The sequence below is a fragment of the Cadophora gregata genome, assembly GCF_030347475.1.
Source record: "Cadophora gregata isolate MNR1 chromosome Unknown scaffold_5, whole genome shotgun sequence".
NCBI lineage: Eukaryota > Fungi > Ascomycota > Leotiomycetes > Helotiales > Ploettnerulaceae > Cadophora > Cadophora gregata.
Window position 1 is genome coordinate 2,548,125 of NW_026695928.1, and position 14,545 is coordinate 2,562,669.

Sequence of the window (14,545 nt, forward strand, 5' to 3'; positions counted from 1 at the left end):
CTTTAACCTGATTGTGAGTGAAGAATTGAGGCAAATGCCAAGTCGAGGTACATTACCTACAAACGTGACTTTATAGTCATGTGACAGCTATCGGGTCTTTCCATTCCATGTTGACTTCGCTTTTGAAGTTCCAATGCAAGTCAGCATTCTCTTTCAACACCTTCAAAAACTGAAACGTTATAAATACTTCTACATCTAGAAGACTTTTCTTCTCTACAACGCAACCCTTTCACCTCCACCAGCAGCAACGCCTCGTCAGATCAATACACTGCTTCACGCTCAACTCAACTCTTCTTCAGCTTTGAGCTGAAATCAAACGTTTGCGAGCACCTCTACTGGTCTCAAAAACAGTGGAGCAGCACGCCAATCTAATATACCAGCTCGTGCCATGGCAAGTCAAGCAACAGCAATGCGTCAAAACATTCCAAGCGATGTCCTCAAGACATACAACTTCCTGCTCTCTTCCAACACAACAGGAATCACCTTCCTCTTCGGTCCTACCTTGACCACTGCTCTCAGTGCCAAAGCTGATTCTCTTACGGCAACGTACGGTGTCACTTCGGCAAGATCATCGAGGAATTTCGCCGACTTATTGCGATTAAGGTGTTCACTTCCGATCAGGATGCCACAAAGACCAGTCCGACTCCTCTAAGTATGTCTCTTCTCTTTTAGGCCTCTATCTCGCATTCGACAATATAAATTAAGCATCATGTACTAATACGACAAACAGTGGATGAGCTCTGGCACACTGCGATCCTTGATACACGCTTCTACGCTGACCTTCAAGCCGCCCTTGGAGTCGCCCTCCACCACCGCCCAGCAGGAGCAAGCCTCGGTAGTGTCGAGACCGAGAACAGAGAGAAGCGCTTGGCAACCATGAAAGCTATCTACAGATCCCACTTCTCGGACTCTATGATCGAGTTCACCCTTAAACAGATTGTACGCACCGTTACCCGGTCGCGTAATATTACCATCTCTGCTCGCTCTCTTGCCGGCACGGTCATCAACGTTACCACCACCGACTACGATACCGTTGATGGATTCAAAATCAAAGTTGCCACACTGATGAATGTACCGACTGAGCAACTGCGCTTGATATTTGGAGGTGCGATTCTCATTAATGGCAGAGCTCCGCTAGCCCAGTACGGCTTCAAAGACGGCAGTACTATCTTTACTGTCCCAAAAGTTGACATGGAGATTGACTTCAGTCTACCAACTCCCTTTTTCGCCTTGAGAAGCGACCAAATCCAGATATTCGTCAAGGGCCTGAACGGAAAGACTATCACGATCAACACGAGCATGATGTCGAAGCTCGCCACTGTGCACAAAGCTATCCTTGAGAAGGAGGGGATTCCAATCGATCAGCAACGATTGATATATGCAGGTAGACCGCTTGATGTCGAGCAAACCTTGAAGGACTACAACATATCAGCCGGCTCAACCCTTCAACTCGTGGGGAGATTGACAGCTTGCTGATCTCCAACCTCCCTCACCATCAAAACCATTTTTGTCGTTTGGACGCATTCGTTCAAATCAGAGACAACATTGCAGATCTAAGCATATCTCTGCACGTTTTCTGAGCTTTTTCTGCAATTTCTTGTTTGAGTTGAAGAGATGCTGGATTCTGATTGCTTTCGAGAATAACACATGGGGTGATTTGGCGTAAAATCACTTCGATTTCGCACACATTCAGATACTAGGAATTAGAAACCGCATTGCTTATCGTTTCTTGGCGTAAATTCAGGAGTCCAATATCGCTCTACACTCTTCATTTATTGGCCGAGTGAGCCCGTATAGCTCCTAATCCAGGCAATTAAATTATTTAAAACATTCTGTAACATATGTCGTCTTGCTTTGTGTAGCTTTGTCCGGCGCCCAGATTAATCGCAGAGCCCTAAAGTCGTTGTTTATTCCTGCCTCGCTTAGCTTTGTTTTCATTTTCTTGGCGCTAGTTTACCCAAAATCAGATCTGAATTTAGAATACTGCTTCATAACACATTAGAAAGCACTTTTAATATACACATGCATGCTTTTAGACTAGTTTCTAACAACTCAATGCATTGTTTACGTCCAATCCGCTAGCTTACCAGAAAACCAGCGCCTATTTCTAAATCAGTGAAATTTTTAAACAAAGCAGAAAGCCTCAACAAAAGCGCGCAATTTCCGAACAAAGCCAAATTTCACAGATCAGGCCTTGAACCACGAATAAGCATCGGAAATTAGACAACCGACAGAACAACAGCCTTATTTTCCTCGCTTAAAACAGTGTCCATCAACAAGCTACAAAATTCGAAATGACGCTGTCTCCATATCTCCCTCCAACCTCGAAATCCGGAACGAGTCTCCCCGCAGACAGACAAAATCAATCATGTCTTCTTCCACATCATCCACATCATTCTCACCATCCACATCATCAACCACATCCACCACATCCACCCATTCCATAACCTCCACCAGCGCCCTAATAATAATCGACGTACAAAACGAATTCCTCTCCCCCTCCGGCAACTTCCCCATCTCCCCCACCATCCGACCCACCCTCCTCACCAACCTACAATCCCTAATCCCCCGCTTCCGCTCCAAAAACGGCCACATCATCTGGATCCAAGCCACCTACGCCAACCGCACCGACGAACCACCCAGTATGGCCGCACAAGATAAAGGCCCCCTCGTCGTCGGTTCCAACGAATGGCTCGTTGCCGCAACCCACGTGCATCCCACGCCATGCTGTGAAGCCGAAACATGGGGTGCAGAAATCTACCCTGAGATCCTTGCGCTTGCGAAACCGGAGGACGAGGTGGTGGTTAAGCAGGGGTATTCTGCATTTTGGGGCGGGAATAAGGGGTTGGAAGAGGCGCTGGAGGAGAAGGGGGTGAGGGATGCGTATTTTTGTGGGGTGGCGAGTGGGACTTGTGTGTTGGCTACGATTTGCGATACGGTTGCTAAGACGAGGGTGGAGGTGCACGCTGTGCCGGATTGTATGGGGTGGAGGAGGGAGAATACGCATGTGGAGGCTTTGAAGAGGTTTGAGGAATTGGGGGTGGATATTGTGATGAGTGGTCAGCTCTGAGTGAGGGGTGTGCAAAACGGTGCATCTTTGCTAGTCCAACGACGCTACAGTCTCGAGTTTTTGACTTCGGTCCTCTGGTTGCAATATACTGTTCTACGGACGAGTCCAGCTTGGTGCAGGAAGGAGCTTAAAGCGTGGATTTGATGTGAGCATGCTGATCTCGTTTTGAACCAATGAGAGAAAGCTATTGCAGGTCATCAGATTTACATTTGTGTGAAGAGTACTAGAGCCTCACCTATTAGATTTGTTTGAGAGGACGGCCAGGATCACAAGTCATGGCATAATTTTGAAGTAATAAAAGGGTGCGAAAATTGTTTGGAGCATCGTTCATCCTCTTAAAATTATATATGCCTGGCTCTAACATTGTCGCAGTTCCTGTTCCTTTGCACCAATATATATCCCAGTTTACTTTACTGTTCCTTGTCCATCCCTTTCTGCCCTACGCAATTTTGCCCTTTTCTTTGGTGTATCTGGTGGACAATGTCTATTCTTGTGCGTGAAGAGACGTGCCATGACAGGATACGGCGTGGCCATCAAGTGAGGAAATAACAAAGCTGATTGGCTGACGACTAACAACAGAGGTACAGCGGCCATAACCCGACCCCCCTGTAACGCAACAACAACACACAAAACAGATGCAAAAAAACTCTATGCAGAGATTCTGTCAAAGACTATTCTCTGGTTGGGCTTAAAATTTTTGAATGCGTGGTTGTAGAGTTATCACGTGTCGAAATCTATGGACATGGGCCCCTGCTAGTGCTATTACCACTTAACCGCTGGACCTCCGTAAATTAACAAATCATTTTGTACTCGTTGCAACCTTCAAGCTGATATATTCATCTTCCTACACAAGAAATTCCTGCTGTGACTGAATCGAGACCCAAACGAGCTCGAAGGTTTGACAATGTATCAACGACTGGTCAGATGCAGAACAGCAACCCTTTTTTCCGCCCCCGCCCCCTATTTCTCCCGCTATTACATTCGTTATTTTGCGACCTTGCCTTCAACCCGTGGAGTTTCTCCAAAGACTATTCCCGTGAAATCGGTCCCCATGTACCGAGCCATGAGCACAGGAAGTGAGACCAGCCGTCCAAGGACTGGTTATTCGGGGATCGATGGCCAACTGCCGCGTTGCTTGGAAATCCTGAAGCATGAAATGACGAGCCCCGAATTTCACGATAGTGTTTGGGGCTTTGTGGTGAGATCATCTTCCTTTGGAGTTAAGATATATCTGTGCCACTTGGCTAATATTATCGTAATGTTCAGATCTATCGTTGCGTGAAAGGAAATGACGCTGCGTGGAATTCCCTCCTACAAATAATCCAAGATGATGTCCGAACTTCGTTTGAACCTGAGAATCATACAAGCCCTATACCAGATGATATCTTGCAATACCACGATTTGCATGTTGTTGACGATAAAAAGCTCTAGTAAGTTTGAATCATCTATATTTTTTGAGTCTGGAAAAAGCAGCTGCTGATCACATGTTCGTCTGATAAGTGGTGCATCGATCAGACAAGTTCGTGAGCATTTTCGGGAATGGGTACCAAGAAGTCTCAATTCTAGACTTCGTCCAGACACTATGATTGATGACATAACCCGTATTGGTGCAGATACAACACCTCGATACATGCTATGCCTCGCAGTTGATCAGATCTGTCTGGAGTCCTTAGATCATCCAGGCAGCAACTCGCCTGTTGCAAAACTGGTTTTCAAAGATTTCAATCTAAAAGAGGAGAGTGCAGAGGAAAAACTAGCCTATGCCGAAAGATATGAGCAGCATACACCAGACGAGGGATGGATGTACATGCCTCTTGCTCAGTATACGGAGACCTACACCGCGCGGATCGCGTGGGATGATTGGTACGATGATTATATCAATCCACCGTTCACGGATTGGTGTGAGGACGAGTCTCATCGAATTGGTCATTGGAGGGACAAGAAAAATTGACGAGGGAGAGGACGTTTCTGGCGATTGATTGAGGCTGCCTCGGAAGAAGGAAGTGGATGGTCTCGACAGGCAGGCAGGTACTTGGAGGATATTGGCTGCCTGAGGAGGTAAGGTCAGGATTGGGCCAGGCAGCTAAAATTGGCAAGACATATCGATCGCACTTCAACAATACCAACTTCGAGCATAGCATACCCTGTGTCGCACGATTAATCTGCAACTCAATTCAACAGGCTGCTAGCAGCATCATGCAAGACCAAAGGTTTCGATTCAACATCACAGACGTCCCAGCCGGTATCCTCCAATGGGTTACTGCTAAACCCGGACAAACTGCTTTGCTTATCAGCAACGGCATTCTGATCTTTACGCCAGCTGCTCTTACGGGCCCGCTCCTTGCGACTATGGGTTGGGGGGCTTCAGGCCCTATCGCTGGTCAGACTTCCAGACGTGAGGCATAAAGAATAATTTAAACTGATCTGTATCTTTGAATTGTATCAGGCTCCGTTGCTGCCTCCCTTCAATCGATACTGGGGAATGTCGGAGCACATAGTGTGTTTGCATATCTGCAGAGTGCAGCAATGTGAGGCTATGGCGTTGCTATTTTTAATTGGCTCGCGCAGGCATGTGCTATAGTTTCCGGGGGGTTTGCCACGGCGTCTTCGTGGCTAGCAGGCCGCAGTGTAGGAGATGAAACGAGTTTCAGCTGGATCTGATATGTGCAACAATTACAGGTTAGCTGCTTCATATTATCATTATAATATAGTAGGTTCGATGTCATGTTCGTTGAATAGCATCTTCATAATACAAAGAGCTTTACGAACATTGAAGAAGTGGGCAGCAGGGTAGGAGTTCTCTGATAAATGTGGAACGAAGGATCGCTTAGCAAAAAGCCATGTGGTGATATTGGACAATACCGAAATTCTTGATCGCTAGAAGATGATCAACGCAACCCACGATGAAGTGTGCCTCTCAGGTTTTCAGACTCTCCTGCTCAAGCCACCTCGTATCGCCTTCCCTTTCCCAGGAATCCTCTTCTGTACCGACGGCCCACTCATCGCGACGGGATTTTCTCTACCCATTTGGAAGTTCTCGCCATCACGACCGAAATTGGAGCTTCGTTCCCTGTCACCACTTCTCCCCCTAGAACGGCTCTCACTGGCCACTCCTTCCAGGTCCCTCGACTTCCTCTTGCCAAGTAAGATGAGTTTCCGTTCTTCCTCTCGTAGCATGACTTGGACAGGGTCATCTGCCCAGTCTGGCTTTTTCATGTGGCATTCAATGCCTTGGCGGTTACATTCAATGCATGTTGAAGCTTGTGTCGGCTGATCCCAGAAGTATTCAGTGTCACATTTCTTCTTGCGATCCTTGCAGGTGTAGCAGCCTGAACTCTTGTTAGTGTCCACTTCTCAATCTCGTAAGCACCTGCTGCCATACGGATCTAACAGAGACTAAGCTGTTTCTATACATGGCCGGTATGGAGCCACTGGAACGATGACTTACCTTCTCGATATCTGCCATCTTGTCTTGGGCTTGACGTACCAGCGGGTGATTCCGCAGCCTGAACTATTCTCCATTGCCCGATCTGTGTGTTATTCCCAGCCATCGAGCGGTTTAAGCTTCTATTGCGGAGCTGCGTTCCAGAATTGTCATGGCTCGGAGTTTCCATTTGTTGCCGTGAGCGAGCTCTAGCAGGGTCGGCTAACAAGCTGTGAGTACCTATGAAGTCGTCCAAATCAATCGATGCCTCCCTGTCGAGTCCGGAGCCGCGAACATCAGGATCGGTATGCATTTCGTCGGCATCATGGTCGCCGTCAAGAACCGCCGGCAAATCCTCGATACCTTCCGTGATCATAATATCGTGCTCTAGATCGAGACTTCTTGACTCTCCCGCACGCATCTCACCAGCGGTGACTGGTCTTTGCTTGGCGAGTTGCATTGTCGGTGGACCTACCGCCTTAGGAAAGATTGCCTTTACGTATGTCTTGACCTGCATTTCCGTGATTTCCCATACCAAATTGTAATGCAGAATTCTCACATACTTGCTCCCCTTCTTCCGACCTGAAGGCTTGAGACATCTATATTCTAAGTCTTTGATAGAGTATGATCCAAGAAAGTCTCCGACGGCGGAAAGCTTCTCCGACATACTTAGATCCCAGGAGAATGAGATTTGTTGAACCTCGACTGGTTGGTTGTAAGTATGTGTTCTAGAAATACAAATTCTCAAACCTACCGTGTTTCCCGTTGATGAATAGCTCGTTCTGCTCGTGCGCCTTTGTCCAAAGCGTATATGACCTACCATTTTCCTCCGCTGGGGGGCATTCGTCGGAGACAATGATGATATCTTCAAACCTAATTTCCCTGTCGTTGGATAACCAAGTATGATTCTTCTTTTCGTCTGTTGCAATGTCGTAGCTCTGGTTCTCCAAAATAATTCCCTGAGTGGAGTTAAGTAACTTCAATATACAGATGCTCAGGGAAATACGAACATTCGGTATGGCCCACTCAATTACTTTCAACCAGAGTCCATCTGGATGCTTCTCGAACTCAACAGCGCCGTCAGCGATTGCATTCGGGAACCAAAGCATGCCTTCTTGGCCTTTGCTCCACGGAACTGTTACTAATGTGCCGTAACTTTTCACAGTCTGTGATTCTCTGATGAAACTTTCTCTAAGCTCCATCCGTTCCTTCAGAGCTCCTATGACTACATCCATCTTTCCTGTTTGACTGTGTCGAAGCTTGACGGTAGTGGCGATGGAGCTTCTTGCCAAGCATTTTCTGAGATAAGATGAGCTGCCGCCAAACTGTCCGAGGAAGATGATTGCCTGAACACAATGATCGCCTGGTCAGCTTCTTTGTTCTTTGTTAAAAATCGAGTACCGCATCTTACCTTGATGTCGGATATATTTTCCAGGATCTGCTTGATTGCACTTTTGAGGGTGTCGATGATCGGGTCAAAGCATCCATCGAGGAGTTCCCTATCGGCAACATTAGTTGCTAGAAGAGCATACCACAGACATTGTATTCCTTACCGATCGATTTTCATAAAATTAGCATAGAAACCTTTGGCTGGATTCGGTCGAAGTTTGATCTCTATAGTCCAAGTGGAGTTTCCGAGTCTTGGACTACAATCTTTCTTCTCCTCCTTGAATAAACGGCAGATACGTTTGATCTGTCGTTCGATATCGCCATCGTAATCATCTTGTGTGATCATGAGTCGAAGCTTCCGCTCAAATTCGGCTTCGACGGCTTCGCCTGACACTTCCAGAGCTATGATGATCATTAGTGTTTTGCCCTTTAGATCATTCAGATTCATACATTTGGTTTTGCCAAGCTGATCGACCTGTAGTGGTTCCTTGGATACCAATTTCAAAACTGTCATGCATCCAGTACCGCCACCAATATCCGCTGCAATAAAGACATCCCCTACCTGAGAACCCGTTAGCAGGTACGGACCAACCCACGCCACGCCGAATACTTACGCTAAGCTCTGCGATGTTCTTTGTTGACTGTACAAAATCGAGTGATCCCTCCTCATCATCCATAGTAGCGGCAAGCCATTCTTTCACCCCGCACAGAGTCTCAGACACAGTATAGACATTCTCAATTGCGAATGCTGCACTTTGGAGTTGGTTTGTGGCAAGAGCTTTCTTTATCGCACCAGCCCCAATTGCTGCCACTTGTCTATGGATCGAATCTGACCATCCAGATGGGAATGCGAGCACTAGCTCAATCTGACCGGGAATGAAGTTTTGGAAGTAGCGTTTAGCGGTTTTGATTACTTCGTTGACAATGACATCAACGAAGTCTGCGAAGAGGTCGAAAGGAGTCTTTCCTAGCACTCGGAAGATTTCCCCACGTACCTTCCGGTATCTTTGGATGGCGGGACTATTGGATTTTGCCTTTTCCGGATCGTTGAGGAGCAGCTTAATGTGCTGGACAACTAGTACGCGGTCGATGGAGAATTCTGGGTCTGGATCATCCAAGTACCTTTGAGCCTCGAACCCCCAAAATAGGAGGTCACCAGTGACTCGATCATATATCAAGTCCGTAGGCAGACATGCTTTGCCGATTGTATCACCTCTATTTCCACCAGGCCAACTTTTCTTCTCAATGGGGGAACGGCTGCTGAGAGGCTGACGATGAGTTTTGCCTGCGGCATCGTGGCTGTCACGCACGCGGGTGAATCGTGCTGTCGTAGTAGCTGTGCCTAGATCAAAAGCCGTGAGAAGAGTTCCTAGAGACATCATAAAGCATTGGTAGAGCAACAGTTGTGGAGAGAAAGATTGACACTGCCGGAGAGAGACTTTGTTGTGGACGGGGTGGAAGAGGTGAGCGGCAGGCACAGTATTGTACTAGCCAGTGACGGAAGCTCAATGAGGCAACTACCCCCCGGAAATCTCAACAAACAACAAAACGCCCCCGTGGATACTCGTTCGACCTTATTCAGGCAGCAGCGGGGCTTGGTGTAGTGTAGAGAAAGCTTCCATACCTTGATGGAGAAAGCAGGTTCCGCCCTACCGTGGGAGTACTTTCCTAAAATAATAATCATATAATATCACTCTTACAAAATTTTGGTAACTGTCAACTAGTAGTCAATTGATAAGGTAGTGATAAGAAATTCTTAACAGTTCAGAGGTCGTTACCTATTTCAGGAAAGTGCACCTGCCACGTTGGGGCGGAACCTGCTTTCCCTTGTAAGTCACTAAGGTATAGTTCCCGGAAGGAACATGTTGGAGAATGAGACTAATCCGCTTAGTCAGATCATACAGTCCCTGTCGCAGGTACTGTGTTAGGATCAACTTGCCCGCCCTCATCTCGCGACAACAGAGCAGACACAATTCCGAAGAACTATCGAACATTCTTGATACGACGCGATCGTGAAGTCCCTCCAATGTCATCGAATCAACGGCGCCGTAAATCTGGCAAGATTGAGAGATGCGAACATTGCATCAGTGCTGAGCTCGAGTGTATTCCTCGGACCAGCTCTGGGCGGTGTGAGGCTTGTCGTGAGAGGGGTCTCAATTGCACCTTTTCAAGAGGACCTAATGCGGGCAGAAAGAGGCTCAGAACTGAGGAGCCGCAAACCCTTTCAGATGAGTTCGAACAATGCTATCTCATTTCTTTCTGGTCTTTGTCTGATCCCAATACAGTGAAAGTTGCCAGGACAGCCGAGCGACATCTTCTGTGACAGTGTCAAGCAAACCCGATGATGCACTGACCGGAAAACATCAATCCAGGAAGGCGAGGAGCGTCAGACCTCCAGTGAAGAATAGCCCCGCCCCGATATTGCCACCGAAGAAGAAGAAGAAAGCAGGACCAGCAAGGTGCGATATTTGCGAGAATGATAATCGCATGTGGCAAAAAAGCCGCGACACCGCCATGGTAGCTTGCGAAATCCAAGAATGCGGGAAGTGGTGGCATCATTGGTGTCTGATGACGGTACAAGATGATGGTGAAAAGGATGCCGCTTCGGATTATGTGATTTTCTCTCCTCAGGTGGGAAATCAAGAAAATGACAATTTGATTTTCATTTGTCCTGATTGCTTAAAGCCACCTGGTCGAGGTTATGCCAATGAAGCGGCTGCGGCTATGTTAACTTTTCTGGAAACAATGAGACGACTCAAGCTAGGCGATCAGGATTCCGAGTTGAGATCGGCTGCGACAATAACGGAGGTTCCTGAAACCCCTGGCCGAATACTGTCTTCTTCAGCAGATCCTGCTCCAAATGAGCCACCCACTTCTCTACAGACTCTAGGTTGGTCAAATACAGAAAGAGAAGTCTTCGAGCCAACTAGAATCGAGAAATTCCAAGGTTACGACAAGTCTGAAGTCACAACTCTCATGCGACATCTGGATCAATCTATAGTCAACTTCTCCCGAGACACATGGGACATCGTGGAAAGGCTCAGGAACGACGAAGAATACAAGTTCCACAGTTGCAACCCGTTGCCACTGGCTACCTGGGATATGGTTGACTCTTGTGCGAACGTCGTTCCGGGAACACATTGGTACACCACTGAGAATGTACAGAATATGACAAGAAGTCACGCGCCAATTACGGCGGCACTACGAGAGGTGCTTGGTGTTCCTCGAGACATGCCCCTCAAAATTGAGCACAAGTTGAAGAGCATGCCGTTTCAGAAGGTCTATGCGACCCTCATCTGGTGGTTCGTGGTGGATGTTCTGCTCAATAAAATCGACATCTATGAGTTGCCAAACATGAAGCCGATGAGAATCATGATGTGGGCCGTGCAACGCTTTGCGGAAGAGAGTAAGCGCTCGGAATGTACCATCTCTGACAACGTGCGTGCTAACTTCCTCCAGGATGGCCGAAGCAAGGCAAGGAAGCCCTCCAGGAGGTGGAGTTACGAACATGGAGCAGACCAGAATTCCAAGCCGTGCTGATGGAAAACAAAAAATTCCTCACGAGCAAGTTCGATGCATTCCTTGAGCCGATGACGAAAGGCTATGACAATATTAGCAAATATTCTCATCCAAAGCATGACTTGATAGAGGCATTGATCAAGCTTTGGTCGTACTTCCAATCACTGCGGGGAACTGTCAGGGACATCAAGCCTAACATCGGGGATCCATTTGATCCCAACCTCTTCCAATTAGCAGGTGATGACACCACGTTGAATCCAGACGAAAGCTTCAGAGTGGCCTGGATTATTCGCCGAGGCTTTGCGTACTATGGCATTGATGGTGCACTGGTTGTAAGAGAGAAGGCGGTTGTCATGGTCGAATAACAAGGAATGGCTGAGGGGCCCTGGATGCTCCTCGCGAGAGTACTACCAAGACGGCGTTTGTGAGCATAGGTTTAGATCAATTGATGAGTTGTGCGCGATGTCCGCGATGTCCGTCTGTTGACCTGTCTGTTGCGTGAGGTTAAATTTAAAGTGAAGCGTTGACGAAGACGCGAGATTCTAACTTTGGACCTAGTTCCCGAAGAATACCCGAACGCCTTTCGTATTCCGTTGCAGCAGACTCAGTTCTTCCCTATCGCTGCGAAAGAGTAGCGATAAGAGTCGGCAGAGCTCTTAATGTTTAAAATTGAGTTTGGAGCATTATACGCAAATAGTTGGTTGTTAAACAAGCTGAATGGTGTTCTAATAGATACGCTAAACAGGCACGTCTATCCAGCTTAGCTTGCCAGCATTCCTTTCAGCGAACGCTCCTTTCTCCGACCCAACAGCCAGCTACCGTCTCTTCTCATCAACAACCCTTATAAACTCATGATAAAACCTCACCATATCCAGCAACCCCTCAACAGGCATCCTCTCATCTACCGTATGCATCATCGTCCCTCTCGGATCCGAACTAGCACGCCACGGCGACCAACGGTAAATCTGCGAAGAAAGCTTCCAGTAAAACTTCGTGTCCGTATTGCCAGTCAACAACACGGGTGCGACAATCACATCCTTCCCGAATACGCTTCGGATGGTCCCTGTCAGCCAGTCGAATCTCTCATCTTCGGGATCGGAACTTGGAGATGGTTCTAGTGCGTCGAGTCCGACAAGAGTGATTGTTCCGTCGTTGGTGCCGGAAGCCTCTTGGCCGAATCCTTGCAGGCCGTAATTCCATTTCTTGGCTAGAGGGGAAAGGAAGCGAACGTAGTAGTCTTTCACTGTTTGGACTGTCTCTTCGACTGCGATTCTGTGGTTCACCATGATGTGGGCGGTCTCTGGAAGGGCATTTGCTGCATATAATTAGTGTTGGTGTCCGCCTGATGGAATCTGATTTGACTTACCCTTCTCCCCTCCACGGACTAAATCCACGGCTGTGGAAGTTCTCACCAGTGCCCTCGATTCAAGCGAGCTATCCATATATTTCAGGACTTCCTTTGCAGATCTGGGATCAAGAATTGCTTTCCGCAGGTCGACTGGAATGTCCTTTGCATGAAGGGCAATCGTCTTTAAGTAAGTCGATGTTGGATTCTTTGCTGTCAACCGAGACTGAAACGGGTGGTCTTCAATGGCTTGGATGATTCTGGCAAGGTATCCGACTAGCTGGTCAGCAAATTTCACCTTAGTGATTTAAGCCACATACTTGCGGTGTGGTCTGGTGGTGTAGAGGAATGTCCTCCAGCAGTGTCGACTGTGACAACCACATCCAGATATCCTTTCTCAGCTGTAGTAGGCAGTGCAAATTCCGTCCCGAAATGTTCCTCAATGCCTGGAATTCCTTCGTCAAACTATATTTCTGTCAGCTAGACGAAACACGACATCACCTCTTTCACTTACTATCAACTCAACACCATCTTCTCCATAGATCTCGAGTAAGCGTTCCGCCAAACATCTAGCACCATAGCCACCCGGTGCACCTCCCTCCTCATCAAATCCAATAGCAAAAACAACAGTCCTGTTTGGTTCAAAACCAGATATCAGAAGCGAATCGATAGCCGAGAGAATAGCAACCACGTTTGATTTGTCGTCTTCTGAACCTCGACCCCAGATATACTTGCCATCATAATGACCTGAAAATGGCGGATGCGTCCATCGATCAAAGGTCTCGTCTGGTGCGGGGACGACCTGAATTCATTAGAAAATACTCTTTTATCGGGAGGAGGGGAAGTTACGTCTGTATGAGCCATAAGCACGAGCGGTTTCAAAGAGGGATCTGATCCCTTCCAGGTGTACAAGAACGCAAATTCATTGATGGTAACAACTTCCAGATCCCGATGTCTGCCACAAAACATGAGCAGGGTATCTACACTTTCAAATCGGCGATACACGTGACTTACACTCGAGTAAATGTATTCTCGAAATACTCTGGGAGTCGATTGAATACGTCCCATCGTGGATCTTCGCCAACCAAGCCCATTTGATCATAGCTGACTGTTGGGATCTGCACTAACTCAGATAGTCTTTGAGCAATGATGTCTCGGAACTCGGCGCTCTCATATCGCTTGAGCGAGCTTGATGAGATATCGGGTCGCTTGGAGGGACAGTATATTGGTTGCTCTGGGACCGTATCTACGCTCTGCCTTGGCACTCTGGCAGAAGCTTTGTTCTGGTAGATAATCGTCATCTTGGTATGAAAGCTGCTTTCATGGACAGATAACTATTGATTCTATGTTCAATTCTGAAAGGGGAAATCAGCCAGCTCTTGATACGCCGAAGTCAAGGGTGGGGTTGTTGACAGAGTGCGGGGTCATAAGATGGTTCACAAGAGGTAACACAGATTCTGTCATCAGTCGGAATAGTCGCAATCGTTCCTATTGCTTGAAGTTTACCAGCCGATTCCACATTTCCGTGCCTCCCTCTGATATTCTGGCAGGAAGGTATTGGCAGGCAGTTCCCCCACCTTTCGTTGTCGTTGCCCCACGCCAGCGGCAGCCAGATTCAGCATCCTTGGTTTTCTCAAGCGAACTTCCTCTTCCGGTCTAGCATCGCTTCAGTCTTCTCGCCTCCTTTTTCTTGACCACAGCTTAGTTTATGTTTAGCGAGAAGCTGACGATGACGAGAAGGGAAATGGAACCCATAATATGGGCGATGGGGTGAATTGGATGTGTCATGGTGGAAAGC

The 14,545-nt window shown here is 47.5% G+C and overlaps 6 protein-coding genes across 6 annotated transcripts; 4 read left to right on the forward strand and 2 right to left on the reverse strand.

Moving 5' to 3' along the window:
- Window positions 1-2,368: 2,368 nt before the first annotated feature.
- ONS95_011623 (uncharacterized protein) lies at window positions 2,369-3,391 on the forward strand (the record flags this gene model as incomplete). Its single annotated transcript, XM_058505250.1, has 1 exon — window positions 2,369-3,391. One exon carries the CDS (start codon window positions 2,369-2,371, stop codon window positions 3,068-3,070), a length of 702 nt encoding a protein of 233 aa, XP_058359807.1. The 3' UTR covers window positions 3,071-3,391.
- A 480-nt stretch (window positions 3,392-3,871) lies between these two features.
- Window positions 3,872-5,021, forward strand: VAS1 (valine--tRNA ligase; the record flags this gene model as incomplete). The annotated part of the gene is made up of 3 exons (XM_058505251.1): window positions 3,872-4,268; window positions 4,337-4,500; window positions 4,571-5,021. Exons 1-3 carry the CDS (start codon window positions 3,975-3,977, stop codon window positions 5,019-5,021), a joined length of 909 nt encoding a protein of 302 aa, XP_058359808.1. The 5' UTR covers window positions 3,872-3,974.
- A 245-nt stretch (window positions 5,022-5,266) lies between these two features.
- Window positions 5,267-5,602, forward strand: ONS95_011625 (uncharacterized protein; the record flags this gene model as incomplete). Its single annotated transcript, XM_058505252.1, has 2 exons — window positions 5,267-5,450; window positions 5,517-5,602. 2 exons carry the CDS (start codon window positions 5,267-5,269, stop codon window positions 5,600-5,602), a joined length of 270 nt encoding a protein of 89 aa, XP_058359809.1.
- ONS95_011626 (uncharacterized protein) lies at window positions 5,516-11,895 on the reverse strand. Its single transcript, XM_058505253.1, has 10 exons — window positions 11,558-11,895; window positions 8,498-11,484; window positions 8,334-8,445; window positions 8,048-8,285; window positions 7,906-7,993; window positions 7,505-7,840; window positions 7,249-7,453; window positions 6,519-7,199; window positions 5,840-6,399; window positions 5,516-5,727 (listed from the first exon to the last, which is right to left on the reverse strand). Exons 2-9 carry the CDS (start codon window positions 9,263-9,265, stop codon window positions 5,996-5,998), a joined length of 2,832 nt encoding a protein of 943 aa, XP_058359810.1. The 5' UTR covers window positions 9,266-11,484; window positions 11,558-11,895; the 3' UTR covers window positions 5,516-5,727; window positions 5,840-5,995.
- On the forward strand, window positions 10,398-11,767 carry ONS95_011627 (uncharacterized protein; the record flags this gene model as incomplete). Its single annotated transcript, XM_058505254.1, has 2 exons — window positions 10,398-11,289; window positions 11,343-11,767. The coding sequence occupies 2 exons, from the start codon at window positions 10,398-10,400 to the stop codon at window positions 11,765-11,767; spliced, it is 1,317 nt and encodes a 438-aa protein (XP_058359811.1).
- Window positions 11,896-12,217: 322 nt separating the features above from the next.
- On the reverse strand, window positions 12,218-14,048 carry ONS95_011628 (uncharacterized protein; the record flags this gene model as incomplete). The annotated part of the gene is made up of 6 exons (XM_058505255.1): window positions 12,218-12,717; window positions 12,769-13,023; window positions 13,068-13,212; window positions 13,262-13,549; window positions 13,597-13,702; window positions 13,762-14,048. 6 exons carry the CDS (start codon window positions 14,046-14,048, stop codon window positions 12,218-12,220), a joined length of 1,581 nt encoding a protein of 526 aa, XP_058359812.1.
- Between the last annotated feature and the right edge of the window lie 497 nt (window positions 14,049-14,545).

Bases quoted from the DNA above. Each gene is read 5' to 3' on its own strand.
- ONS95_011626 (XM_058505253.1), bottom strand. From the start codon at position 9,265: ATGATGTCTCTAGGAACTCTTCTCACGGCTTTTGATCTAGGCACAGCT. The intron at 7,841-7,905 runs GTAAGATGCGGT...CATTGTGTTCAG, and splicing joins AAAATATATCCGACATCAAG to GCAATCATCTTCCTCGGACA. The intron at 7,454-7,504 runs GTTCGTATTTCC...AACTCCACTCAG, and splicing joins TTGAGTGGGCCATACCGAAT to GGAATTATTTTGGAGAACCA.